At 47.6% G+C, this 27,072-nt stretch overlaps 2 protein-coding genes and 1 long non-coding RNA gene across 12 annotated transcripts in view; 1 reads left to right on the plus strand and 2 right to left on the minus strand.

The window, feature by feature from the left end:
• Nucleotides 1-13,056, minus strand: part of GPR107 (G protein-coupled receptor 107) — a 51,765-nt gene extending 38,709 nt beyond the window's left edge. Inside the window, exon 1 of the mRNA XM_037495435.2 lies at nt 12,916-13,056. Within this exon, the coding sequence (XP_037351332.1) occupies nt 12,916-13,056 (141 nt within the window). The remainder of the gene's footprint in view (nt 1-12,915) is intronic.
• Nucleotides 13,057-16,229: 3,173 nt separating this feature from the next.
• LOC119231009 (uncharacterized) lies at nt 16,230-20,532 on the minus strand. Its single transcript, XR_005121848.2, has 3 exons — nt 20,484-20,532; nt 18,256-18,334; nt 16,230-17,132 (listed from the first exon to the last, which is right to left on the minus strand). It is a non-coding gene; the product is annotated as an uncharacterized LOC119231009 (long non-coding RNA).
• Nucleotides 20,533-21,372: 840 nt separating this feature from the next.
• FNBP1 (formin binding protein 1) overlaps nt 21,373-27,072 on the plus strand; it is a 117,611-nt gene continuing 111,911 nt past the window's right edge. For 4 of the 10 annotated variants that reach the window (XM_054688679.1, XM_037494313.2, XM_037494310.2 and 1 more), the window contains exon 1: nt 21,419-21,520. In XM_054688679.1, the coding sequence (XP_054544654.1) occupies nt 21,497-21,520 (24 nt within the window). In that variant the 5' untranslated portion in view covers nt 21,419-21,496. Of the gene's footprint in view, nt 21,521-27,072 lie in introns of all 10 variants that reach the window. The other 6 variants (XM_037494311.2, XM_037494312.2, XM_054688674.1 and 3 more) reach the window with 3 other exon arrangements.

Here is a 27,072-nt window from a genome sequence, read left to right on the forward strand (position 1 = left end):
AGGCTAAATTATATTCTATATCTTAAGACTACAAAGTCAAGAAGCATTAAAATACTTAAGAAACACTCCATCAACAGGGGAAATTATATATAGAACTCAGAATACAGAGGGCTGTATCTGGTTTCTTTATTGGCCTGAAACTTCCTTTGGGTCGGAACCACGCATAAAGCAACTAACTACCAGTGTTCCCTGAGCATGTTACTGTCTAAGGAATGATACCTGTGAGCGCTACATTCACCTCCTTTGTCTTGTGTACCACACTTGAGAACTATACCAAGATCCACCACACAATAAAATAGAATTTAATCAACTTGATATCAAATAGCATAATTAAAGAGCATATTTTGAAATTCTAATATCCAAAATGATGGTGTTAGGAAGTGTGGGTCTTTGGGGGGTGCTTAGATCATGAAGGCGGTCTACATAATGAGGATAAGGGACCAGGAAGAGAGCCCTGGTCCCTTCCATGACCAGAGGTCATAGCACAGACACCGGCTCTGAACCAGGAAGAGCGCCATTATTAGAAGCAACCGTGTTGGCCTCCTTGATGTCCAGCTCTGCATCCAGAACTGTGAGAAGTCAGATTTGGCTGCTTATAAAGCACCGAGTCTGTGACAGCAGCTCCACCTGGACTAAGGCATTAATTAATGAAGTAAGAGATAAAACACATCAGACATCAACAGCAACCAATAGGACAAAAAGACCATCAGACACTATGTCCCCAACGGAAGAACACAGCACTGCCTATGAGTGTCACCAAAAGAATTAAACCCACCATGATCCAGCCGCTAGATCTAATCACCAATTTACAGAAAATACAAAAGATTGATGAACAATCAAATTATACCACAAGGAAATAATCAACAAAATCCAGCATGGGTGGGCCTCCCCGGTGGCACAGCGGTTGAGCGCTGGGTTGCAAAGCTGCCCACAGCCTCTGCAGTGCCGGTTTGATCCCTGGCTGCTGGGTGAGAGTCCCACATGGCACACAGACCTCTCCTGTCTCGCCCGCTGCTCCCCTCAGCAGTGTGTTTCATCAGTCTGCCTGTTCTGTTCCCTGCTCTGGCTCTGGTGAATTCTCTCACCCTCCCGCGCTTCTGACTGTACCCAGTGCTTGTATAAATAAATAAATAAATCTTTAAAAAAAAAAAAAAAAAAATCCAGCACGGGGTGGGGAGGGGACAGAAGGAGTAGGATCTGTTAGGTATTAAGAGAGATCTAAAAGGTATATTAACCAATCATAATGTGAAGATCTTATTTAAATTCTGTTTTTTTTTTTAAATTTAAATCCATGTATAAAAAATGGAAATTTGAAGCTGAGTTAGTATTTGATGCTACTGAAGTTGTTTTTTTTTTGGCTATAATGGCATTGTATTTATGTCTTTTAAAGAGTCCTTATTTCTGGGCCTCCCTGGTGGTACAACAAATTAAGCCACAACCTATGAATCTGTCCGCAACCTCTGCAGCATGAGTTCGATCCCTGGCCAGCCAGGGAGCAACCCACATGGTGCAGCAGACCTCCAGACTCGCCCACTGCTCCCCTCTGCAGTGTACTTCCATCAGTCTGCCTGTTCTGTTCCCCACTCTGTCTCTGGTGAATCCTTTCATCCCCTCTGGCCTATACCCCAGCTCTTGTATACATAAATAAATAAATCTTAAAAAAAAAAAGAGTCCTTATTTCTAATAGGTACATAATGAAATATTTATGCATCAAACAATATGATGCCTTTGATTCCCCTAAAATAAGACAACAGTAACAAATGATGGGTACAGGGGCCTCCCTGGTGGTGTAACAGGGTGGTCCCCAGGAAAGGGGGAGGTTCCCTGCCCCACCCAAGGGAGGGTGGAGCTCAGCAGGAAGAGGAGAAGCTGCAGAGGAGACTGAGGAAGGAAGCAGGATGGAGCCAGGAGACCTGGAGGAGGTGCCTGGAGCCTAGAGACACGTGAAGAAACTGCGCTTGTCTTTTGGTCGTGGACTGGGTGACACAGATGTGGGTGAGACCCGTGGGGAGGTGACCATGGCAGCTTTTATCTTGATGTTGATTTTGCTCTTTTCCTTCCGGGCTTGTCCGGTTGTTTGTGACCCTTTTCTGTGGGTCCCCACTGGAAGATGCTTTAGACTTGTAGCAGGCTTTGGGGCCTTGCTCTGGGCCAATCCCATTTGGATGGACTTTTACCCACGAGGGGACGGGTAACTCTGGATGCTTCATTTAGAAACTAGACTTGTTATAGGACAGGGAGAGGGGCAGCCCAAACCCCGCAAACCTGCCTATTCTAAATGGGTTCGGCCATCCGCCGCATCAACACAAAACACATGAGACTAATGGGAAGGATCTTGAATAAAACTAGGAAACAATACAGGAAAGGCAAAGAGTCTAGTTTCTAAATGAAGCACCCAAAGTTACCCATCCCCTCGTGGGTAAAAGTCCACCCATATGGGATCGGCCCAGAACAAGGCCCCAAAGCCTGCTACAAGTTTAAAGCATCTTCCAGTGGGGACCCACAGAAAAGGGTCACAAACAACTGGACAAGCCCGGAAGGAAAAGAGCAAAATCAACATCAAGATAAAAGCTGCCATGGTCACCTCCCCACAGGTCTCACCCACATCTGTGTCACCCCGTCCACGACCAAAAGACAAGCGCAGTTTCTTTACGTGTCTCTAGGCGCCATGCGCCTCCTCCAGGTCTCCTTGCTCCATCCTGCTTCCTTCCTCAGTCTCTTCTGCAGCTTCTCCTCTTCCTGCTCAACTCCACCCTCCCTTGGGTTGGGCAGGGAACCTCCCCCTTTCCTGGGGACCACCCTGTTGCAGACTCTTTGCCTTACCTGTATTGTTTCCTAGTTTTATTAAAGTTCCTTCCCATTAAAGTCTCCTATGTTTTGTGTTGATGCGGCGGATGGCAGAACCCATGTAGAATAGGCAGGTTTGCGGGGTTTGGGCTGCCCCTCCCCCTGTCCTATAACAGATTTGGCGTCCAACGTGATTTAGGATAGAGCCATCCATGGTTAGTCAGCCCCATGGGGAAATTGGGCTTCCCTATGGCACTGGCTACCATAAGCACAAATGTGATTTTTGGTTTCTCTAGTGTGTTTGTTTCATATGTCGATTTGCTGTTGAAAAACTGTGTGTGAAGCTTTGTGATGATCTGTGTGTCTGTGTGTAATTTGTTTGTAGTGACTTGCTAAGAGATTTTAATTTGTGGAAATTTTTTCTGTGCCAGTTTTACTCAAAAGATAAGGCAGTACATTGGACCATGTGGCCAGATCAAAGATGGCGTCTGAGGGCACTTGCCGTGCTCTTGTAAAATTCAAAGGTTCTTGTTGCTAGGACTTTGGAACTTTTTTTTTTCTTTCTTTTTGCAATCTCTGCTGTCTCATTAGCATTTCTAAAGGCAGTAATGGTTCTTCAGTGGTATGTTGCTTTGTCTTTGGCTACTTCCTGCTCTCTGCTGGATGGATTTTGCAAGCCAATTGTGGAGCAGTGGTGTTTAAATTAGCAAATGTATGCCTGGGTGTTAAGGAAAGAGTAGCCTTAAGCAGTAACTGGTAATTGCTGGTAGCCTTGATGGATTCTTGGAGATAACTTGAATTTTTGCAAAGTCTGGATCAGAAAAATTAACAAGATTTTGTCTGAGTCTGAAAGGATTTGCTACTGTGAATTTTGTCTACATAATTTGTTTTGGGCATGTTTGCCATTTTGAATACTGGATTTGTTCAATTGCTGGTGTAAGACAAGATTCTAAGTTTCTGCTTCCTACTGAAGAAGGTCTGTTATGGAAAGCACTCTTTAGGGTGCATCATGTAACTACCAGGTTTTCATACCTCTGTTGTTGTTGTCCCTCCCTAGTGTGGGGGAGGAGTAATCTGTGCTTAGATGTTTAATCTGCTCTTTCAGCTTCTGTCCCAGAGTGGCTAACAGAAGTAAGGAGATGACTCCTTTTAATTGAAAGTTAATTACTGGTATTTTGATTTTGCTTTTTCAGGTTCCATTCCAGGAAACCCAAGGAGTGCCTGCTTGGTGGCTAACAAGAGATGACTCCTTTTGCTTAAAAGTTAACTTTTATTCTTTCAGTTGCTGTACAGAACACCCCAGGATTGACTTCTAATAAAAAGTCTTCAACACTGAAAACCCTAAGTTGATAAACAAGGTCATGTAACTCTTGTGATTAATAAAACTTTTCCTTCCTATTTCCAAAGTCTTAGGTTTGCAGGATGACAACTGGAAATTTTTCTGCCAGCAACACTCCACATTTTTTTTTTGGACTTTGACATTTTTTTTCTGAGCCTATGGAGTAAAACTGCAGTTACATAACATATTCTACGTGGCATAACTAAAAAAAAAAAGTCTTTGTCTATACGTTATATGTTGTATGTCCTTGTGTCTGTCTTGGCCTAGAGAGGTTGAAAAATTGGTATACGTGGTGCCCATAGACGTTGGAAAAAAAAAAAAAAGTCTCCAGTTATGAGAAAAACTAAAGGTTATGGTTTGATTGTCAACATTGTGCTACTGAACTAAGCCGGTGCCTTCATAGAGATTGAATATTGTTGTTTCTGTTAATTTTCTGATATTTATGGCAAAGCTTCCCAGAAATCTAAATTCAAGTACAAATTTGGTAGCCTGTCATTTGACTGCTGCAAGGAAATTTTGTGGAACCTCAGTAGAGCTCCTGAGACACTCCACGAAGTTTCTCCTTTTCCTCCTGGGAAGGCATTACATGAATTTGTTCTATTTGGCTTTTACCTAATGAAGTAAAATTGGAAGGGAAGCATTGTCACTTGGGAAAATGGTAAAACTTTGGTATGTACAAAATGTTAACAGTAGTATCTGGTATGTATGTAAATTGTCAATGGTATTTGTCACCTTGTAATATTGTATAATTCAATTGTTTCACACCTACAGAAATTGTTTCCGGAAATATAGGGAGAAAAGGTCTCAACAGATTCCTATTGATGGAACTGTTGAGAGTAAAAAAAAAAAAAAACTTTCCTACAAAGGACTGAATAGACCTGGAAATACACTTGACATTTACTAAGGTTTTGTAACAGGGTGGTCCCCAGGAAAGGGGGAGGTTCCCTGCCCCACCCAAGGGAGGGTGGAGCTGAGCAGGGAGAGGAGAAGCGGCAGAAGAGACTGAGGAAGGAAGGAAGCAGGATGGAGCCAGGAGACCTGCAGGAGGCGCATGGAGCCTAGAGACAAGTGAAGAAACTGCGCTTGTCTTTTGGTCGTGGACTGGGTGACACAGATGTGGGTGAGACCCGTGGGGAGGTGACAATGGCAGCTTTTATCTTGATGTTGATTTTGCTCTTTTCCTTCCGGGCTTGTCCAGTTGTTTGTGACCCTTTTCTGTGGGTCCCCACTGGAAGATGCTTTAGACTTGTAGCAGGCTTTGGGGCCTTGTTCTGGGCCAATCCCATTTGGATGGACTTTTACCCACGAGGGGATGGGTAACTCTGGATGTTTCATTTAGAAACTAGACTAGAAACTAGAAACTAGACTCTTTGCCTTACCTGTATTGTTTCCTAGTTTTATTAAAGTTCCTTCCCATTAAAGTCTCCTATGTTTTGTGCTGATGTGGCGGATGGCAGAACCCATTTAGAATAGGCAGGTTTGCAGGGTTTGGGCTGACCCTCTCCCTGTCCTATAACAGATTTGGCGACCACGAAGATTTAGGACAGCCATCCGTGGTTAGTCAGCCCCATGGGGAAATTGGGCTTCCCTATGGCACTGGCTACCATAAGCGCAAATGTGATTTTTGGTTTCTCCGGTGTGTTTGTTTCATATGTCGATTTGAAGATCTGTGTGTCTGTATGTAATTTGTTTGTAGTGACTTGCTAAGACATTTGATTTTGTGGAAATTGTTCTGTGCCAGTTTTACTCAAAAGATTAGGCAGTACATTGGACCATGTGGCCAGATCAAAGATGGCGTCTGAGGCCACTTGGAACTTTTTTTTTCTTTCTTTTTGTAATCTCTGCTGTCTCATTAGCATTTCTAAAGGCAATAATGGTTCTTCAGTGGTATGTTGCTTTGTCTTTGACTACTTCCTGCCCTGTGTCTGATGGGTTTTGCAAGCCAACTGAGGAGCAGTGGTGTTTTAATTAGCAAATGTATGCCTGGGTGTTAAGGAAAGAGTAGCCTTAAGCAGTAACTGGTAATTGCTGGTAGCCTTGATGGATTCTTGGAGATAACTTGAATTTTTGCAAAGTCTGGATCAGAAAAATTAACAAGATTTTGTCTGAGTCTGAAAGGATTTGCTGCTGTGAATTTTGTCTACACAATTTGTTTTGGGCATGTTTGCCATTTTGAATACTGGATTTGTTCAATTGCTGGTGTAAGACAAGATTCTAAGTTTCTGCTTCCTACTGAGGAAGGTCTGTTGTGGAAAGCACTCTTTAGGGTGCATCATGTAACTGTACCAGGTTTTCATACCTGTGTTGTTGTTGTCCCTCCCTAGTGTGGGGGAGGTGTAATCTGTGCTTAGATGTTGAATCTGCTCTTTCAGCTTCTGTCCCAGAGTGGCTAACAGAAGTAAGGAGATGACTCCTTTTAATTGAAAGTTAATTACTGATATTTTGATTTTGCTTTTTCAGGTTCTATTCCAGGAAACCCAAGGAGTGCCTGCTTGGTGGCTAACAAGAGATGACTCCTTTTGCTTAAAAGTTAACTGTTACTTTTATTCTTTCAGTTGCTGTACAGAATACCCCAGGATTGACTTCTAACAAAAAGTCTTCAACACTTAAAACCCTAATGTGATAAACAAGGTCATGTAACTCTTGTGATTAATAAAACTTTTCCTTCCTATTTCCAAAGTCTTAGGTTTGTAGGATGACAACTGGAAGTTTTTCTGCCAGCAACACTCCACATTTTTTTTGGACTTTGACATTTTTTTTCTGAGCCTATGGAGTAAAACTGCAGTTACATAACATATTCTACGTGGCATAACTAAAAGAAAAAAGTCTTTGTCTATACGTTATATGTTGTATGTCCTTGTGTCTGTCTTGGCCTAGAGAGGTTGAAAAATTGGTATACGTGGTGCCCATAGACGTTGGAAAAAAAAAAAAAAGTCTCCAGTTATGAGAAAAACTAAAGGTTATGGTTTGATTGTCAACATTGTGCTACTGAACTAAGCCGATGCCTTCATAGAGATTGAATATTGTTGTTTCTGTTAATTTTCTGATATTTATGGCAAAGCTTCCCAGAAATCTAAATTCAAGTACAAATTTGGTAGCCTGTCATTTGACTGATGCAAGGAAATTTTGTGGAACCTCAGTAGAGCTCCTGAGACACTCCACGAAGTTTCTCCTTTTCCTCCTGGGAAGGCATTACATGAATTTGTTTTATTTGGCTTTTACCTAATGAAGTAAAACTGGAAGGGAAGCATTGTCACTTGGGAAAATGGTAAAACTTTGGTGTATACAGAATGTTAACAGTGGTTTTCTAAAATGTGTATTTAAAAAAAAAAAAACAACCTCTTAGTATCTGGGATGTATTTAAATTGTCACTGGTGATTGTCACCTTGTAATATTGTATAATTCAATTGTTTCACACCTACAGAAATTGTTCCCGGAAATATAGGGAGAAAAGGTCTCAACAGATTCCTATTGATGGAACTGTTGAGAGGAAAAAACTTTCCTACAAAGGACTGAATAGACCTGGAAATACACCTGACATTTACTAAGGTTTCTTTGACATACTGGAAATTTTTTTATGCATTCTGTCCTGAATCCACGAAGTTTTTGTTTTGTTTTGTTTTGTTTTGAGTAACCAGGATCTGCAGAAAGGTTGTAATTTTTTTTCCAGCAAAACTAACTTGTCACATTTTCTCTCCCCTTGATACCAACACAGCATACAAATAGTGGTAGTAATTTTTGCTACTTATCTTAGAGTCTGTTTTTGCATAACTTCCATAGGGATTTTGTCTGTTTAAAAAAAAAAAAAATTGGACGTGAGTTTGATTGTGTGGTTTTGTGTGGAGTTCTTCCAAAAAGTTGAAAAAGAGCTGAACCAAGAAGAGGAGAACCTGTTTGCCTTGTTTGTAGGGTTCCAGAGACCTCCAAAGAAGGTGAGGAAGCTTGCCTCCATTGGCAGGACTGGACAACCCGGCCAACGAAAAAGCCCTGGTACCCTCGAGAAGAGGAAAGCCCAGGTGGAGTCTGATGAGACCAACTTTATACCTGAAGCCTACATCGACTGGATGCCGCCGGTTCGCTCTGATCCTGTATGGAGTATTTCAACAAAGCCAGCTAAAAATTGCTGTTAGTTATTTTCTGCCCTGTGATTTTATGCAAAAATAGGAAAAATGGTTTAAAAGTAGATTTAGTTTGCAAACTTTTGCTATGCTGTTAAAAGTTTGGGATCAAGGTTGAGAAAATTTGTGTTTTACATCAGTTGAACCATTTTAACATTTTTTTTCCCTGTGATTTTGATATATTTGCTATCTTGTTTTAGCCAATTCTCCAAATTTTTTTCTTTTGGCTTGGATAATGGACTATTTTTAAGTAATGAAACTGTCATACTGGACATTCATGTACAATGCTGCTGACTAATTGTTGCTTCTCTTACACACATTGTAACCCTAAAAAAGACTGTCTCCTAAGACTACACCCTGAGATTGTGCCACCATAGATATGGTGGAATAAAAATTAAAAGGGGGGATTGTAACAGGGTGGTCCCCAGGAAAGGGGGAGGTTCCCTGCCCCACCCAAGGGAGGGTGGAGCTGAGCAGGAAGAGGAGAAGCTGCAGAAGAGACTGAGGAAGGAAGCAGGATGGAGCAAGGAGACCTGCAGGAGGCGCATGGAGCCTAGAGACACGTGAAGAAACTGCGCTTGTCTTTTGGTCGTGGACTGGGTGACACAGATGTGGGTGAGACCCGTGGGGAGGTGACCATGGCAGCTTTTATCTTGATGTTGATTTTGCTCTTTTCCTTCCGGGCTTGTCCAGTTGTTTGTGACCCTTTTCTGTGGGTCCCCACTGGAAGATGCTTTAGACTTGTAGCAGGCTTTGGGGCCTTGTTCTGGGCCGATCCCATTTGGATGGACTTTTACCCACGAGGGGATGGGTAACTCTGGATGCTTCATTTAGAAACTAGACTAGAAACTAGAAACTAGACTCTTTGCCTTACCTGTATTGTTTCCTAGTTTTATTAAAGTTCCTTCCCATTAAAGTCTCCTATGTTTTGTGCTGATGCGGCGGATGGCAGAACCCATTTAGAATAGGCAGGTTTGCAGGGTTTGGGCTGATCCTCTCCCTGTCCTATAACAGATTCTTTGACATACTGGAAATTTTTTTATGCATTCTGTCCTGAATCCACGAAGTTTTTTGTTTTGTTTTGTTTTGAGTAACCAGGATCTGCAGAAAGGTTGTAATTTTTTTTCCAGCAAAACTAACTTGTCACATTTTCTCTCCCCTTGATACCAACACAGCATACAAATAGTGGTAGTAATTTTTGCTACTTATTTCAGAGTCTGTTTTTGCATAACTTCCATAGGGATTTTGCCTGTTTTAACAAAAAAATTGGACCTGAATTTGATTGTGTGGCTTTGTGTGGAGTTCTTCCAGAAAGTTGAAAAAGAGCTGAACCAAGAAGAGGAGAACCTGTTTGCCTTGTTTGTAGGGTTCCAGAGACCGCCAAAGAAGGTGAGGAAGCTTGCCTCCATTGGCAGGACTGGACAACCCGGCCAACGAAAATGCCCTGGTACCCTCGAGAAGAGGAAAGCCCAGGTGGGGTCTGATGAGACCAACTTTATACCTGAAGCATACCTCGACTGGATGCCACCGGTTCGCTCTGATCCTGTATGGAGTATTTCAACAAAGCCAGCTAAAAATTGCTGTTAGTTATTTCTACCCTGTGATTTTATGCAAAAATAGGAAAAATGGTTTAAAAGTAGATTTAATTTGCAAACTTTTGCTATGCTGTAAAAAGTTTGGGATCAAGGTTGAGAGAATTCGTTTTTGCATAAGTTGAACCATTTTAACATTTTTTCCCTGTGATTTTGATATATTTGCTATCTTGTTTTAGCCAATGCTCCAAATTTTTTTTCTTTTGGCTTGGATAATGGACTATTTTTAAGTAATGAAACTCATACTGGACATTCATGGACAATGCTGCTGACTAATTGTTGCTTTACTTACACACATTGTAACACTGAAAAAAGACTGTCTCCTAAGATTGCACCATGAGATCTGTGCCACCATAGATATGGTGGAATAAAAATTAAAAGGGGGGATTGTAACAGGGTGGTCCCCAGGAAAGGGGGAGGTTCCCTGCCCCACCCAAGGGAGGGTGGAGCTGAGCAGGAAGAGGAGAAGCTGCAGAGGAGACTGAGGAAGGAAGCAGGATGGAGCAAGGAGACCTGGAGGAGGTGCCTGGAGCCTAGAGACACGTGAAGAAACTGCGCTTGTCTTTTGGTCGTGGACTGGGTGACACAGATGTGGGTGAGACCCGTGGGGAGGTGACCATGGCAGCTTTTATCTTGATGTTGATTTTGCTCTTTTCCTTCCGGGCTTGTCCAGTTGTTTGTGACCCTTTTCTGTGGGTCCCCACTGGAAGATGCTTTAGACTTGTAGCAGGCTTTGGGGCCTTGCTCTGGGCCAATCCCATTTGGATGGACTTTTACCCACGAGGGGACAGGTAACTCTGGATGCTTCATTTAGAAACTAGACTCTTTGCCTTACCTGTATTGTTTCCTAGTTTTATTAAAGTTCCTTCCCATTAAAGTCTCCTATGTTTTGTGTTGATGCGGCGGATGGCAGAACCCATGTAGAATAGGCAGGTTTGCGGGGTTTGGGCTGCCCCTCTCCCTGTCCTATAACAGTGGTACAAGGGGTTAAGTCTCAGCACTATGAAAGATATCAGCAGCCATTGCAGCACAAGTTTGATCCCTGGCCACGGAGCTGACCCACATGGTGCAGCAGACCTCTCCTTTCTCCCTGCTGCTCCCCTCAGCAGTGTCTTTCAGTAGATCTGCCCATTCTGCTCCCCACTCTGTCTCCAGTGAATCCTCTCACCCTCCCCCCACACCCCAGCTCTTATATGAATAAACAAATCTTTAGAAAAAACAATAAATAATGGGAACAACGTATAGAAAGGAGAATCCCCATAAACTGCTGGTGGCATAGTCATCTTAGAAAGTTATTTGGCAGTTTCCTAAAAAGTCAAGTATAAATCCACCATATGACAACTCTACTCCACTCCTAGACACTACCCCCCACCCGGAAATGAAAACATGTCTTCACAAAGATTTGCATGTGAATGTTTGTAGCAGAACTATTCACAATGGCCAAAAAATGAAAACCCAAATGTCCATCAGTAGGAAAATGGCTATGCTTAAAAACAAAGAAACAAACCCAAAAAACCCATGCAATGTAATAGTATTCAGCCATTAAAAGGAATACATGGTAAAGACAATCTAATGTTGCTTCTCTGACAGGCTCTCTTCAGGTGATTTCCTTTTCCTTGGGCAAGAAGATACAATGTTTAAAACAATCACAGTAGTGACTATGGAGTAAGGACCACACTTAAGAAGCTATGTTACAAAGATAAAAAGCTTTACTGTTGCAAGACAGAGAAATCAATCACCAAATTACACCAACTTAGTTTGCTTCTACCACGGAGCTTAGTATAAATTTTCATCTATACCAACACTATTAGCATTTATCTAATGATCCAGCCAGCTGACATTTTAATTGTAGAAAAGTAAAAAGAGCACAGGATTGGGAGTCAAGACATATCCCAGTGTGTCCTATATCTAATCTATAAGCTAATTAATATGACCTCAGCTGCATTACTGATCTAAGATAAAGGATGCCAAAGTGTAAAATGAAAGAATTTTAAAGATCGCTTTCTTAACTTGAAGTCAAGCCTAGGAACTATGGCTACAAGTAAGCTTAAAGAGGATCAGAAAGCCCCAACAAACTCCGAGGAAGTTTCGTCTGCATTCTACTTGCACTTTCTCAAATCACTCTCAGCAGAGTCTCAAAAGGAGCCAAGATCATCTCCCTGGAAAGAACCACTTTTGTCAGGGTTATTTTTATTTACAAACAACAAAAAATGATACCCCAGAGTACGGTTTTGGGGTCTGGTCAGGCTTCTAGTGCTGACTGTATTCTTTAAAGACTATGTTCATAATAAATCAAAACATTTGGTGGCTTCCTAAAGCAATGCGTTAAAGTAAGATAAACTCTATAACCCCTCAGCTTCTTAGAAAACTGTTAACTGTGAGCAAACGTGTAAGACGTTGGCTGATAAAGATGTGTTTTCTTATTTTCCAGATATATTAACCCGCTGAACCGCCTGGAGGGACGTTTAGCCTTAGCCGACTTTTTGGGTGTGTGTACAAAATACAAGTGACAGGTAGGACGAACAGGACAGTCTCCCTGGCTAGAAACCTTTTTTCACAGCTGATTTTTCATTCTCGGTGTTGTATTTCAAGCAAGATTTGAAATTCCTCCAGAGTTGCAGCTCTGATCACTCCGGAGAGCGCCCTAGGGCGAACCAGAAAACTAAGACTAAGGTTTCGCCTACTTTCCAACTTGCAGGCAGGAGGGGACGAGTCGGAGGCCGCCGACGAGTGAAGTCGGAGATGAAAGCTGCCGGGGAGGAGGGGGGGGCCGCCCCGGGCGAGGAGCCTCGGGAGCCGGCAGGGAGGGCGAGCGCGGCCCCCGGGTCCCCCGGGGTGACGCGGCAGCTCAGCCCCCTCCCGGTCTCAGCTCGAGCCCCCCCTCCGGCCCCCCCGACGACCCGAGGGCCCCCGCGCCGTCACGCCCGTCGCTCCCCGGAGCCGCCCTCGCGAGCCGCCGCGCCCGAGCGCCGGGGCCGGGTGGCCCCGAGGACCCCCGAGGAGCCGAAGTTGCCCCGTCCCGGGGGAGCGGCGTCGGCCTCCGCCCCCCGGCCCGGCCCTGCCCGGCCCGCGGCCGTACCTTGAGCGCCAGGTGGTGGACGCGGCCCAGGCCCGGCTCGGCCAGGAGCTGCAGCAGCCCCAGCAGCGGGAGCAGCCGGAAGCCGGCGGCCGGCCGAGGACCGCGGGAGCCCGAGGGGCCGAGGGGCGCCGGGGCGGCCATGTTTGTTCCAGCATCACCAGCCGCTTCCTCCCCGCCCACTTCCGGGGTCAAAGGGCGGCGGCGCCGGAAGGGCCCGGCCGGGGCCCGGGCGGGCAGCGGCGCGGCCTGTGACCCTGGGCCGGCGACCTGCTGCCCGCGACGTGGCCGAGGGGCCGCGCCTGGCCGCCTCGGGGCCGCTCAGGGGCCCATCCCCGCGCGGCCTGCGGCGGCCCCAGCACAGGTGGCGCCCCCGTGCGGCAGCGGCCCGGGCTCACCGCGCTGGGCCTGGGAAGCGGCCCGGGCCGGACCCCGCCCCCGGGGGAACCCCGGCTCCGCGAGCGTGGGGTGCTGGCCCTGGGGCCCGCACGCCTGGCCTGCTCGGTGATGGGCCCAGGCCGAGAGCTGCGCGCCCTCGGCGGACTAGCCCTGGGGGTTCCTGGCGGGTTCCCAGTCCTTGGTTTTCTAAGCACTTAACACTGAAATTTCAGAGGAAATGGCTGCAGACAGAGGGTTTATGGAGCCCTCGGTTAGGTCTTTTGTCTGCATTCTCGCTTGTACGCCTTGGAACGGTCCGATGAAATAGGTGTCACCACTGTCTCTCTGTACAGGTAGCAAAATGAGGCTCTGCAAGGCCTGTTTCAGGGGCAGCGGGGAGGGCCACGTGGGAACCTTTGACTTTGCTTCATTTCTGTTGCCCTGGATGGAGTCTAAGGCTCATGTCTTTCTCGTTCTGGGTGGAAACTTTCCTCGGAATTTATAGGGAGACCTTTATTCATTTGCTTATTTTTTCAATTGTAGGTAGATTTTTTTTTTAAAGATTTTATTATACATACAAGAGCTGGGGCACAGGCCAGAGTTGTGGGGGGTGAGAGGGTTCACGAGAGACAGAGGGGAACCGAAGAGGCAGATCGACTGAAATACACTGCTGAGGGGAGCAGTGGGCGAGACAGGAGAGGTCTGCTGCACCATGTGGGTAGCTCCCTGGCCGGGGATCAAACTCTTGCTGCAGTGGCTGCAGATAGCTTGCGTATTAACCCCTTGCGTCACCAGGGAGGCCCTTTGGGTAGATCTTTAATGGAAGGATTCAGTAGTGGGTTCCCTTCTCTCGTTTTTTTTTTTTTTTTTTTTTTTTTTTAAATCAAGGAGCTTTAGAAGAACGTGGTTATTAAAATTGTTAATAAACAGGTGAGGTTTATTTCGTTTTTTGATTTTTTTTTAAGCGGGCCACACTAACAATGCACGGTCTTTGTGTGAAATTATTTAAGCAAAATCAGAGAAAATAGGGGCCTCCCTGGTGGCACAAGGGGTTAAGTCTCAGCACTATGAAGCAGCAGCAGGAGTTTCCATCCCCAATCCTGGGCCAGGGAGCTGAGACACATGGCACAGCAGACCTCTCCTGTCTCCCTGCTGCTCCCCTCAGCAGTGTATTTCATTTGATCCACCTGTTCTGCTCCCCACTCTGTCTCTGGTGAATTTCTCTCTCTCTCTCTCTCTCTCTCTCTCTCCCTCCCCCTCTCCCTCTCTCTCTCTCTTTCTCTCTCACACACACGCCCCTCTGGCCTACACCCCAGTTCTTGTATGCATAAATAAATCTTTAAAAAAAGGACTCAAAATCAGAGAAAATAAAAATCGCCCAGAATGCCAATCTGAGTATCAGTGCAGGAGCGTGTTCTATGACAGGACCAGATCCTTTCAGTCTTTGACTGGGACTAGGAACTGAAATGAACATATTTTCATGGAACTGCACACAGATTAAAGAAGTCAACTGGGATGAGAGTCCTAGATCTTCCAGCTGTGTGCAATCTTAATAAAAGTCATGAAGCATGCATTCTTCCCTTGAGCCAAAGGCAGTGCAAGTTCTGTTACACCCTCTGCAAGGACAAAAGTAGGGCATTAAGGTGGGGCCAGAAAGATCGGACAGTGATGTTTGCTAGATGGTGGAGGAGAGCCCTGCTTTCCCCAATCTCTGATCTTTAGGCATCTCCAGTGATCCTGCCTTGGCCTATGATTTCTCTTTCTGTGGTTCCAGTGGTCAACCACGGTCCAGAAATATTAAATACAATAATTTGTCTCAAGACCACATTCACATAACTTTTATTACAGTATGTTATGATTGGTCTATTTTATTATTGTTAATCTCTGATGGTGCCTACTTTATAAATCAAACATTACCACGCACATGTATGTATAGGGGAAAACAGAGGATATAGTATGTAGGGTTTGTTATTATCTGCACGTTCAAGCATCCACAGGGTTCTTGGAAGGTATCCCCTAAGGATAAGTGGGGTTGATTCTAAGATTCCCGAAGAGACCAGAATCCACAAAATCTAATTCAACGGACATGAAAATAAACCCTAAGTGATTTGCTCATGATCACTCCAGTGGTTGGTTAATTTTCAGCAAGTATCTTTAGAACCAAGACTGGAATCCACCTGCTTCAAAACTGGCTGTGCTTCTTGCACTGTGCTGTTAAAAGACCCTTTTCCCCTGGCAGAGCTTGATTCTCCTGCAGATAATAAGTGCCACGAAGGTCCTTTTTCTCCAGGCCCTTCCTGTGGGTCTCCACTTCTGCTATTGCCAGGAGCTTCAGTGGCCAATGAGAAGAAGGGACCCACATCACCATTGAAGTGTACTTTGACTTGTGCATTGGAGATAAAGACATAGGCCAAGGATGAGTATGGGTCTCTTTAACCCGCCTTAGCTACAGGAGAGAAAGGGTTTGACTACAAAGACAGCAAATTCCATTGCGTGATCAAGAATTAATGATCCAGGACAGAGGCTTCGCCCAGGGAGGTGGCTCTGGAGGTAACGCTGAGGGAGCTGGCCAAGGCCCAGGGCAGACACCAGCGGCTCCCAGTTCTTAAATGGTGGAGAGAGCCTGGATAGATGGTGAGCACGTGCTTGGCAAGGTCCTAGAAGCATGGTGGTCTCGCAGAAGGGGGACAGTGCCATGACAGATGGTCGAGACAAGCCCTGAGGATGGGACAGTCTCAGACTGTGGCAAGATGGAGGTGGAGAAGCCCTTTGCCATTGCCAAACAGTAGGGCCCCAGCCTGTGGCCCACACTTGGAGTGAAGCCGCCCACCCCTGAGCTCCATGCTGCCAGCCCACTCCTGGTCTAATGCTGTGGACCCTTCTTTTTGCACTCCATAGGCTGTGGACCCATTTTTTTTTTTTTTAGATTTATTTATTCATACAAGAACAGGGATACAGGCCAGAGGCGCAGGAGGGTGAGAAGATTCACCAGAGACAAAGTGGGGAACAGAACAGGCAGACTGACGAAATACACTGCTGAGGGGAGCAGCGGGCGAGACAGGAGACTCTCCCCAGCCGGCCGGATTGAACCCACACTGCAGAGGCTGCGGACAACTTCATGACGCTGTGCTCAACAGCCTGCGCCAGCAGGGAGGCCCCATGTGGACCTATTTTTGTTACAGACTCCCCCAACACTTGCCGGGTAAAAATAAAAGGTGGGTTTTTATAACCTGAAAAAAAAAGCCAGAACCCAAGTAACAATGTGTTATCAAATGAAATACTTTTGGAAAGCATTTTATAAATCAGCAACATGAAAGGGCATGGTAGGAATGATGTAAAATAAGTGATACTTTCTTTTAGGTATCAGGAGGAAATACCAAAAACAGATAGCTGAGTCTCACTTCAATATGAAACTGAACAACTAATAAAGGGAAGGGTGATTCATAAGTGCAGTTTCTTTTTTAAAGCACTTTAAACTTCAAATGCTTTGGAGTATGTTTACTGTTTACTTTTTAAAGTGTGGTAACATTTTTGAGAATTTCTGATTTTAAATTTGAATATAGAGGCTTCTTCAACAGGGAGTGATTAGGAAGAATCTTGATTTCGTGTTTTGTATGATGAAACATCTGAATAGTTTAGAAGGTAGAAAACTTGTCTTTTGGTTTCTGGAAAACCATTTCGCAAGGACTCATAGTTGCATCTTGTTCCTTGCTTCTTTTCACTTGGGAATTCTCCTGTGGCCTTCACCAAGGTCATGTGCTATGGTGTTTCCCCAGAGGTTTGTCAGAGATAGCTTCCTCCAGGTAGTCGAGAACTGTAGAATGCTGGTCATTAGTTTAGAACTGAGACAAATAAGAACGGGAACAGTAATTACAAAGGCGAAGTACTTTTTAGACAGTTTTCCAATTCTGTGAAAACTGCTTATATTTAGACTCATGATTTCAGAGTTTCAAGAAAAGTTTGTTTGCATAATCATGACACTGTAACTGGAAACAGACACATTGAGCAACCCAACAAGTTACGCCTGCTCCTCCCTGGCAGTGCTTCCAAAGGGGCATTAAACTTTAAGGTAAGGACTGAAAAAGCCTGGAGGGGCTGAAAAGGTGGATCTAAGGCTGGGTTTTGGCCTTACTTTCTTAGTCACATGCATTTTATTTTTGTTTCCTCCAACTCCGCAGGAGCCACTAAAGGTTGCTACTAGGAGCAAAACTGGTAGTTCCAACCTAGAGCTATGATACTTAGCAAAATTTGTTCCAAAATTTTTCAGCAATCTTTTAAAATACTGAATGGGTTCATATTCTCCAGGTGTAGTAAGACAGAAGTGGCATTTGTTTTTCTTATCAAAAGTTGTTGTTTTCAGGGCCTCCCCTGATGGTGCAGCAGTTGAGTGCTGGGCTGCAAGGCTGCCCGCCACCTCTGCAGCACCGGTTCGATTCCAGGCCACTGGCGAGGGTCCCACATGGCACGCAGATCTCTCCTGCCAAGCCTGCTACTCCCCTCAGCAGTGTATTTTGTCAGTCTGCCTGTTCTGTTCCCTGCTCTGGTTCTGGTGAATTCTCTCACCCTCCTGCACGTCTGACTGTACCCAGTGCTTGTATAAATAAATAAATAAATCTTTAAAAAAAAGTTGGTGTTTCAGACCCAAAACCTCTATCAACACAGTATAGAGAACCAAAAGCCAAATCAGGGCCTGGAAATACATTCCCAAGACATTCTTTCGCTTGGGGTGGGGGCATGACCTTGGTGTTTTCCTGCCCAGTGATCCTCATGGAAAAGCTGGGCCCTGACACATCTTAAATCCTGGAGAAAAACTTCAAATTAAACTTCAGCTTATTGGCACAATGTGTAACTCGTCAGCCTCATAGCCGGCCAGATTTTCTTGATTTTTTGCATTTCTTTATTGACCTTCAGGGGAATTCCATCATCAGTTGCAAAAATTGGTTGTAGTTTTAAGATTCTACTCACCATAGAGTCCCGACTTTTATCCCACTCCAACTTTTTCCACTTGGCTGCTTTCTTGGATCCTCAGTAAGAAGCTTGAATGCTAAATAAATAGGGAATGTTCAGCTAGAAACTGATGGAAGCCTTTTTAAAGAAAAAAGAAAGTCCTGAGCATTTCATTAGAAATTGCTGTTCACCATTAGACAACCAGTCAGCTGGAGTCCAGGCAAGCTGCCTTGTGCTGTCAGAAGTGCTCAAAGGATTGCTTTTCTTATACAATAATTAAAAATCTCCATAAAGTAAGAGGGAAGGAAAGGGCACCAACACTTGGGCCCTGTGTGCTAAGCATTTTACATGAGTTTTCTTTCTTTTCATCATTGTAATAACCTTTGAAGCAAGGAGCATTTCCATTTTATAGAAGAGGAGACTCCAGCTTAGAGAAGGAAAGTAATTCAGCCGAAGCTCTGGAGCTGTGGTGTGGGGCTGTCTGAATCTGGCTGCCCCCAAAGCCTGTGCTCACTGCCAGCTCCCTCGTTTCAGGCACCCTACCTAGGAGGTGCCTGTTTTACAAATGAGGAAACAGAAGCACAGAAAGTTTAAATTACCTGCTGGAAGGCCAGACATCTAGTAAGCAGTGGGACGCTAGGGACCTGATTTAACAATTACAAAATCTGTGTCTCTTGAAATAAATAAGATATAGATATTTATACATCTAAGTCCTTGACTCTGATAATTATTTATTGCAAGCAGGTGAGAATTGCCAAATAAGACGGTTTGCCTCTAACTAAGTAGCAGTCTATATAGGGTGTGTGTCCAGAGACTTTATAATAGTGGTAACAGCCACGTGTTCAGCTTATTCAGTCGAAATATATATAGTTACCCACCAAGATGGTAACCTTGTAAATCCGTGTTTTCTATTGCTGAGGTGTAGGTAACCCAGACTGACACCCTGGGTAATTCCAGCATTTGCATAGTGTAGATCACCTCTTGTGACAATTGATTCCTAAGTAGGTCAGGTCCAGTAAGTTGTTAATACTGAGTATTTCCTCTTTAAGAGTCACTCCGTTTTACTCTAAGGGAAGCTGAAATGGACTTAGCTCCTCAAAAAATACTGTGTTTTATCTTATCTTCGCTGGCTTTTTTCTTTATCTTGGTCCCTGTATGCTTCCGTAACTTCAAACCAGTGGTGTCTTTCTCCTTTATTATTTTTTAAAGATCTGGACCCTTTCAAACCTTTCACTCTTACCACCTAAACTTACCGACATGAACATATTTGCAGTGTGGTCTGATTAACCTGGCTCCATAGAGTTTTGCTGCGGTGGCTTTTAATGGGTTCCTATAACTATTTCCTGCTTACTCGTCTTCAAAGGTTTCATCTTTACGTGCCTCATGTTTTCTGCTCCGCTTGCTACTCCTCCCTTCTCCTGTCTCTTCTCTTCAGCAGCAGGTGTTTTTCTCCGAATGGCATCTTCTTGACGCAGTCACTCCATTTTTGAGAGGTCTCCACGTCGAGATTAGATCATTGTATTTGAGAAAATATTCAAGTCTCGGCAGGAAGGGAAGTGGAGGTGGATACCCAGGCAGGGTCTCGTTAGGCAACCTGCATTTCACTTACATTTCCAAATAGTAAAGTAAACGGTGCCCCATGACTTGAATTTCTCATACCCCCTCCAACTCACTCTGGGTATTAATCTGCCTTGAAAGATAGGTGGCTGGACGTTCTGATTGTCAGAGGTCTAGTAGTCTCTGGACTAAAGAGTTTCCAGGCCTGGTCATTGCCAGAATAAAATATTTAAGCACATACACTAACAAGGAGGAGGGGGGACTTGTAACTGAAGAAAGACAGAGCTGAGCAGTTTAAATAGTTTAAGTTTATTGTAACTCTGTCAACAAAGGAAGTAGACCCAGAGGCTTATCTGCAAGGGGTTTTCAGCCCCACCCTTTCGTGGTGGGGAACAAGCTGGTGGAGGCTGGGGGTGGGCCTGGTGGTGGGTGTCAGAGACGCATCCCTGTGGAAGTTCTGAAACGAGGCATATTTTAGGAGCCCACAGTTACTCAGGAAAGGCAATAAAATGAACTGAGGTACTCAGGAGGGGTGGAGAGCAGGGGGGAACTGTGCGCGCGGAGACCTCTGGAACACGCAGAAAGGGGGTCAGTATCTCCTAAAAATGAGCCCTCGGTTTACGAGCCGCAGGTCAGGCAGCAGGTGCGCCTTAACCTCACAGGCACACGGTGAGACGACGCGGTATTACCTGCTGCGGGCAGGCGGGGGCTCTGGGCGTCCCGCGAGGCGGCGTCTCCGTCCAGGGCCGCCCGTCTGAGCGGCGGGTTGGAGCCACAGGCGCTCTCTGTGGCCCCAGCGCCGTCGCTTGCACCACCCGGCGGCAACATGATCTCACGTCTGAGCGTCTCTTGGCCAAACAAGTTGGAAATCACTAGTTTCAGAGACCAGAAACCAGTGGTTGCGCGCCCCTGGATTCCTTTCCCGGCCACTCGCCGCCAGCCGGGTCGCCCCTGGGTGCGCGTCCCCGGCCTCGGGGCGCGCAGACCTCGCGCTCCAGGCCCCCCGCGCGCCGCGCCGGGCTGCGGGGCTCCCCGGGCCTGGGGGCGCCCGGGCGGGGGAAACAGGCTCCGGGCGAGCTCGGGCCGGCGCGAATGGCGGCCAGGGGAGCCCCGAGGCCCGGAGCGCGCTCGGCGCGGCGCAGCCTCCTCGGGCCTCCGCAGAGCGCGGGTGTAGACCGGCGGCTCTGCCCAGAGGCGAGAGCGGGCGGAGCGCGCCGAGGCGGAGACAGAGCCCGGCGGGGGCGCCCGGCTCCCCACGCGTCCTTCCGGACCCCCCGGCGCGGCGGAGCCCGGGGGGAGCCCGAGGACGGGGGTCGGGCCGGGGGGTCGGGGGGGCCGGGGGCGGGGCTGCGCGCGTGCGCGAGCTGTCAGGCCGGCCCCGCCCCGCGCGCCCCGCGCCCCGCCCGCCGCGCGCCCCGCCCCGCGCGCCCCGCCCCGCGCGCCCCCCCTCGCTGCCGGGTGTGGGGCGGGCGGGCGCTGCGGCGGCCGCGGCTGCTGCTTCCTCGGGCCATTTTGCTGAGGAGCGATCGGGAGGAGGAGCCGCCGCGCAGACCCCGGCCAGGAGCGACCGGCCCCGGAGGCGGCGGCCGCGCGGCCACGGGCTTTCCTCACCCGCCGGGATCTCGGGGCGAAGGGCTCGCCAGGGAGGGGGACCGCAGAGCCGCGCCCGCCGCGCGGCGCGCCCCTTCCCGCCCCCTGCACCATGAGCTGGGGCTCCGAGCTCTGGGTGAGTGCGGGGCTGGGCCCGGCGGCGGGAGGGCGCGGGGCGCGCGGGCTGAGTCTCCCCGCGGCCTGGGGAGGGGGCGCGGGCCGGCCGCCGGGGCGGCGCCGATGGCGCGCGGGTCGGGGTCCCTGCGGCCTGGGGAGCAGGCGCGGGTCCGGGTGCCCCTCGGCCTCGGCGGCGGCGGGAGGTGCGCGCCCCCCTCGTCCCTCCGAGGCGACGGGAGCCGGCGCGGGACCCCGGCGGCCTGGGGAGGGGGCGCGGGTCCGGGTGCCCCGAGGGCCGCCTGCCTCTCCGCGGCGCCCGGAGGCCAGCGCGTGCCGGGAAGCGCTTCACCGCGCGGGGCGAGCCGCCCCGGCACCCGGACGGGCCCGCGGGGGGCGTGGAGGCCCTGGGGTTCCCTCGGCTGCGTTCTTTCCTGGGGCGCCCCAGCCCCGCGCTCCCAGCGCTCCCTCCCGGCGGAGGTGCCGGCGCCCGGGCGCCCTTCCCGGGGGCGCGGCGGCCTCGGCGGGGCTGGCTCGGGGTCCTGAGTGTTGGGGTGCTAGAGCGAGAAGTGCTGTCTTCCCCTGAAGGCGAGAACTTCTGACCCGTGGCGGTGTGGGGCGCACTTGCAGCTCCTGAGCGCGCGCGGGGACTGCGGCGTTTGGCCTGGCGGGGAGCGGAGCCGGAGTTGGGGCGAGATCCTGTGTGATCACCTTGGGCGAGAGCCCTTCGCCGGGCAGGTCGCTCAAGTGCTCAGAGGAAGCAGCTGAAATGGGGAAGGCTGGCGCTGAGGGGCGCGCCTCACCCGGATCCTTAACCTGCGGGTGCGAGGGGTACCCAAGGAACGTGGTGTCTGGAAGCTCTGCCCGTCTCCCCCCGCGCCCTGCACCCTGGGGAGCCGGGGTGCTGGGTAGCGCCCTGGCCGCCGCGGGGAGGAGAGGCTGAGCCCGGGAACTAGTTTCCCTGCCCGGCCCTGGCCCTGATTCGGGGAGGCCGAGGGCCCGGCCGGGCGGTGCGGAGTCCTGGGGGAGGCGCGCACGGAATCTGTGATCGCCTGAAATGTTCAGGATGAGGCATCGCGGGTGATGAACTCGCAGACCTCTGCTCTCGGAATTCCATTTGTGCAGGGTGTGGAGGAGAAAGTGCGGGCGGTGGTTGCTCTCTGAGCTGAGGCCAAGTCTCACGTCAAAATACAACAAGGTGACAGCAGCTACAGAAACACAGAGCATCGTCTCTTAATCTTTCTTTCTTTTTTTTTGCTTTGTTTTTACATAACCATTGCTTCCTCAAAAGCAGCTACTGTTAATACCCAAAATCCTGAAGGCAATAGCTCCCTTAAGATAATTTTTTTTATAAACATTATCTGTCTAAAGGGACTCAGATTTTTGGCTGATGTTTACAAATATTCCTATTTTAATAAGATAGCAGACGGTTTTAAACATCTGCACACATCTAGTTAGGCAACATCGACCACTTCCTTTGGCTCTTTAGCTTATCTGCAGAATCAGAAGTAGTTTTTAATCCGAGGACAGAAATTGGGGCACAACTTGTTTTCACTTGTTCAAATAAGAGAAGAGGGTGAAACACGATGTATTCCTAAGTGAAATCGAGTGTGGTTTAGGCAACAGGACGGGCGGTGGGCATTTCCTGTGGTGCTGACAAATGCTTTGGAAGGTGATCCCAAGACAGGAGGGAACTGACCAACTCCAGTCTCCTGCATTATTCTCCTGTCCCCCAAGTTTTAGGTACTTGTTCACCAGTGCAAAACGCAGGCCATACACCAACGTGATTTTGTGCATTTCGAGGGGAAGGATCCCTGGCTCTGTGGGAATTGGGCTGTGGCTTCCGGACGGCCTTCATGTTAAGCAGCTTTCTGGTGAAATGTGCCCCTTAGGGTCTGGACCTGCTTTCTTCGGGTGCTGCCATCTCCATTCCCCGAGCAGAGCTTGTAGTGATCGTGGGGACCTACTTCCTTCCGGGGTTTGGGGTGCTCTCTGCCCCTACTGATGTCAGGGCGAGCAACCGGACGCGTGACACACGGCTCCAGTGAACACAGGGGCGGGGGCTGGGCTGCTTCCCTGCCTGATTGAGAATCTGGGGGGACTGGTTACGGGAGAGGCCGTGGGCCTGGAGGGAGAGAACAGATCTGCAGGGCCCAGGCTGAGTCTCTTCCCACTGCATTATTCTGCACACTTCTTTTGGGGGTGTGGAGGGATGGGAAGGAAGGCAAAGAGAAGCAATGGTTGGAAACAAATGGGTACTGGAAGTCTTAGATTGGCTTCAAAAGCATTTAGGGGAACCTCCCTGGTGGCACAAGGGGTTAAACACCGCACTATGAAGCTGTCCGCAGCCACTGAAGCATGAGTTCAATCCCCGGCCAGGGAGCAACCCACATGGCACAGCAGACCTCTCCTGTCTCCCTGCTGCTCCCCTCAGCAGTATGTTTCAGTAGATCCTCCTGTTCTGCACCCCACTGTCTCTGGTGAATCCTCTAATCCCTCACACCTCCGGCTTGTACCCCAGCTCTTGCATGCATGCATAAATAAATCTTTAAAAAAAAAAAACATTTGAGGTGGTCCAGGATGGGGATACTGCTGAAGCAAATGAAGGCGTTAGCTCTAAGGGGGTTGTTGAAGCAGGTGATGGGTCGGGGAGGCCTCCCGCTCCTACCCTTTCTGCAAATACTTGCAATAGATTAAAATAGGAGTAATTGGGAAAGACTTTTTTTAAAAGATTTATTTATGCATATAAGAACTGGGGTACAGGGCCTCTCCGGTGGCGCAGCTGTTGAGCGCTGGGCTGTGAAGCTGCCCGCAGCCTCTGCAGGGCCAGTTCGACCCCGGGCTGCCGGGCGAGGGTCCCACATGGTGTGCAGACCTCTCCTGCCGCGCCCGCTGCTCCCCTCAGCAGTGTATTTCGTCAGTCTGCCTGCTCTGCTCTCTGCTCTGGTGAATTCTCTCACCCTCTTGTGCTTCTGACTGTACCCAGTGCTTGTATAAACAAACAAACAAACAAACAAATAAATAAATAAATAAATAAATACATAAATAAATCTTTAAAAAAAAAGGAACTGGGGTGCAGGCCAGAGGTGTGGGGGGTGGGAGGATCCACCAAAGACAGAGTGGGGAGCAGAACAGGCAGATGGACTGAAGACACTGCTGAGGGGAGCAGCGGGGAGACAGCAGAGGTCTGCTGCAGCATGTGGGCTGCTCCCTGGCCGGGGATCGAACTTGCGCTGCAAAGGCTGTGGATAACTTCACAGGTTGCGTCCCAACCCCTTGCACCACCAGGGAGGCCCTGGGAAAGACTTTGAAGGGAGAAGGTATATAAACTACTTAAAGGGTTTTTTTTTTTTTTTTTCCACTCAGTAAGTGCATGAGGAAGAACCAGTGATAACAGTACAACTATGTGTCCGGGATAAGTTAGAAAAAACAAGGCATACCGCTGGCACAGCCACCCTTGTCCTTGACAGCCTTTTAGTTTAATAGAAAGGAATGAACACGTTTTTTGCACCAAGAGAAGTGCAAAAATCTGAGTTTTCAGGTAAAGCACCAAAAAGCATCAGAGCAACAATGTCTATTTTCGGCAGCCTTAATTTCTTAGTATTTGAGATTTAAAAAAAAATAATTGGAGTCATGAAAGATTCTGAAAAACAAACCTCCAGTTCTCTGGTGGTGAGAGTCTGGGGAAGGTGCGGTGCCTTGATTGAGGGGTTGCCTCGATGGTGGCTTTGGGATCGTGCACAAGTGCAATGAGATAATGATGGAGCCTCGAGCCCAACTTGGCAGCATTGCACTCTGGAGGGAGAGAGACGGAGCTCTGGCCTGGGAGGCCATGAGCCACACGGAACAGGTGGCTGCAGCTTTCATAGACCTTCCCAAACCCTACCAAGGCTTACACACATTTTAGGAGTTTAGCCAAAGTCCAGAAAGGCTGTGAAAAACTACAGGTTTCCACCAGGCACTGTACTCTAATAAAAGCTTTCTTTTAAGCCACATCCTGCTTGTTAGCCGGAGTAAAGCCTTTCTCCGCGTTCCCCCGCCCCTTTTTTTTAACCCCTGTATTAGGAGTAAACTTTCACATTCTAGGAAACTTTGAGGTATTGTGAAATGTTGGGAAATTATCAGGCAACTGTAACATGCCTTCAAAACCCATAATTTGCAATAACTTTATTGGATTAGTTTGCCCTTAAATTGGGCTTTTCCTTTTCTGTATCAGAAGCTCAAAACCAAGTGTGTGTGTACATTATAATAGGATTTTTTTTGCATAGCTCTTCATAATAATGCCTATTAATCAGCTTTAAACTTTTGAAGAGCAACTGCTCAAGACACCAATCAGCCTGTTAGAAGTCACATTATATCCATCGAAAGTTATTTACTTCTTTCAGAGAAAGCATAAATCTGGTTTAACTCTAGTCTGCAACACGAAATTCCAAAGAGTTTCTGTGTAAGAGTAAGCAAAGCATATTTACCCAAGACTTGGTTCAAAAAGAAATGTTGGGGCCTCCCTGGTGACCGAGGGGTTGAGTCTCAGTGCTATCACCACGAGAGCCTGAGTTTGATCCCTGGCCAGGGAGCTACCCACACGGCACAGCAGACCTCTCCTGTCTCACCCGCTACTCCCCTCAGCAGTGTGTTGAAGTAGATCTGGCTGTCCTGCTCCCCACTCTGTCTCTGGTCAATCTTCATACCACCCCCCCCCGCCACACCCCACTTCTGTGAAAAAATAAATAAAAATCTTTTTTTAAAAAAGGAATGTTAATTAGGTAAACAGGTTGCCTGACTTGTTGGAGCTGTGACTAGTCATTGGAGAAATGGCAAAGCCAGGGTTTCTTCCATTTGGTTGTTTTTTCCTACCTACTCATTAGAGGAAGTGACAAGGTATTGAAGTGTCAGCTCACTTTTTTTTATGAGCTTGCTTATTAACCTGATGCATAAATACAGCCACTGCAAAGTTTAGCTTTCCTCACAGTGATTGGACTCGAGCTAGCAAATTATTCAGGGGAGACTCTGAGTGTCCTCTCTGCCATCTTTGCTTTGGTGTCAATAAGAAACGAGTGGCCCAAAATGTCCAAACTGAGAAAGTCACCAGAGAAACCCAAATACAACATATTGGCTAATATAGGAAGAAACCACTTATGTTGCTTCTATGTCACCTTTGTTGAATCTGTGATTTGCGGCCAATGCCAGGCATGTGCTGTGCTTTCTGCAATGTGTTAACTCTACAGCGACAGCGACTGTGACCCTTTGAAGAGGCAGCAGTGAAAGAGTTATCTGCTAACTCCACCTGGGACAATGCCTGACTCATAGCAGGAGTTCGTTTATAGAAGAAATGAGTGAATCCCTTTTCCCTTTGGGTTTTACATTTTCTTTATAAAAGTAACAAGAAGGTAATTATAATAGCTTCCCGCACCTTGGCTCTTGTAAAACAATCTTTTATCATTCTAGGCACTTTTTTAAATGGGCTATTTCTTAGAGCAGTTTTAGTTTCACAGTGTCTGAGCAGAAGGTACAGAGATTTCTCATATGGCTCCCTGCTTTCAAATAGGGACAGTCATTTTTTTTTTTAAAGATTTA

The sequence above is a fragment of the Talpa occidentalis genome, unplaced genomic scaffold (assembly GCF_014898055.3).
Source record: "Talpa occidentalis isolate TD23 unplaced genomic scaffold, MPIMG_talOcc4v2.1 talOcc4.7, whole genome shotgun sequence".
Lineage (NCBI taxonomy): Eukaryota > Metazoa > Chordata > Mammalia > Eulipotyphla > Talpidae > Talpa > Talpa occidentalis.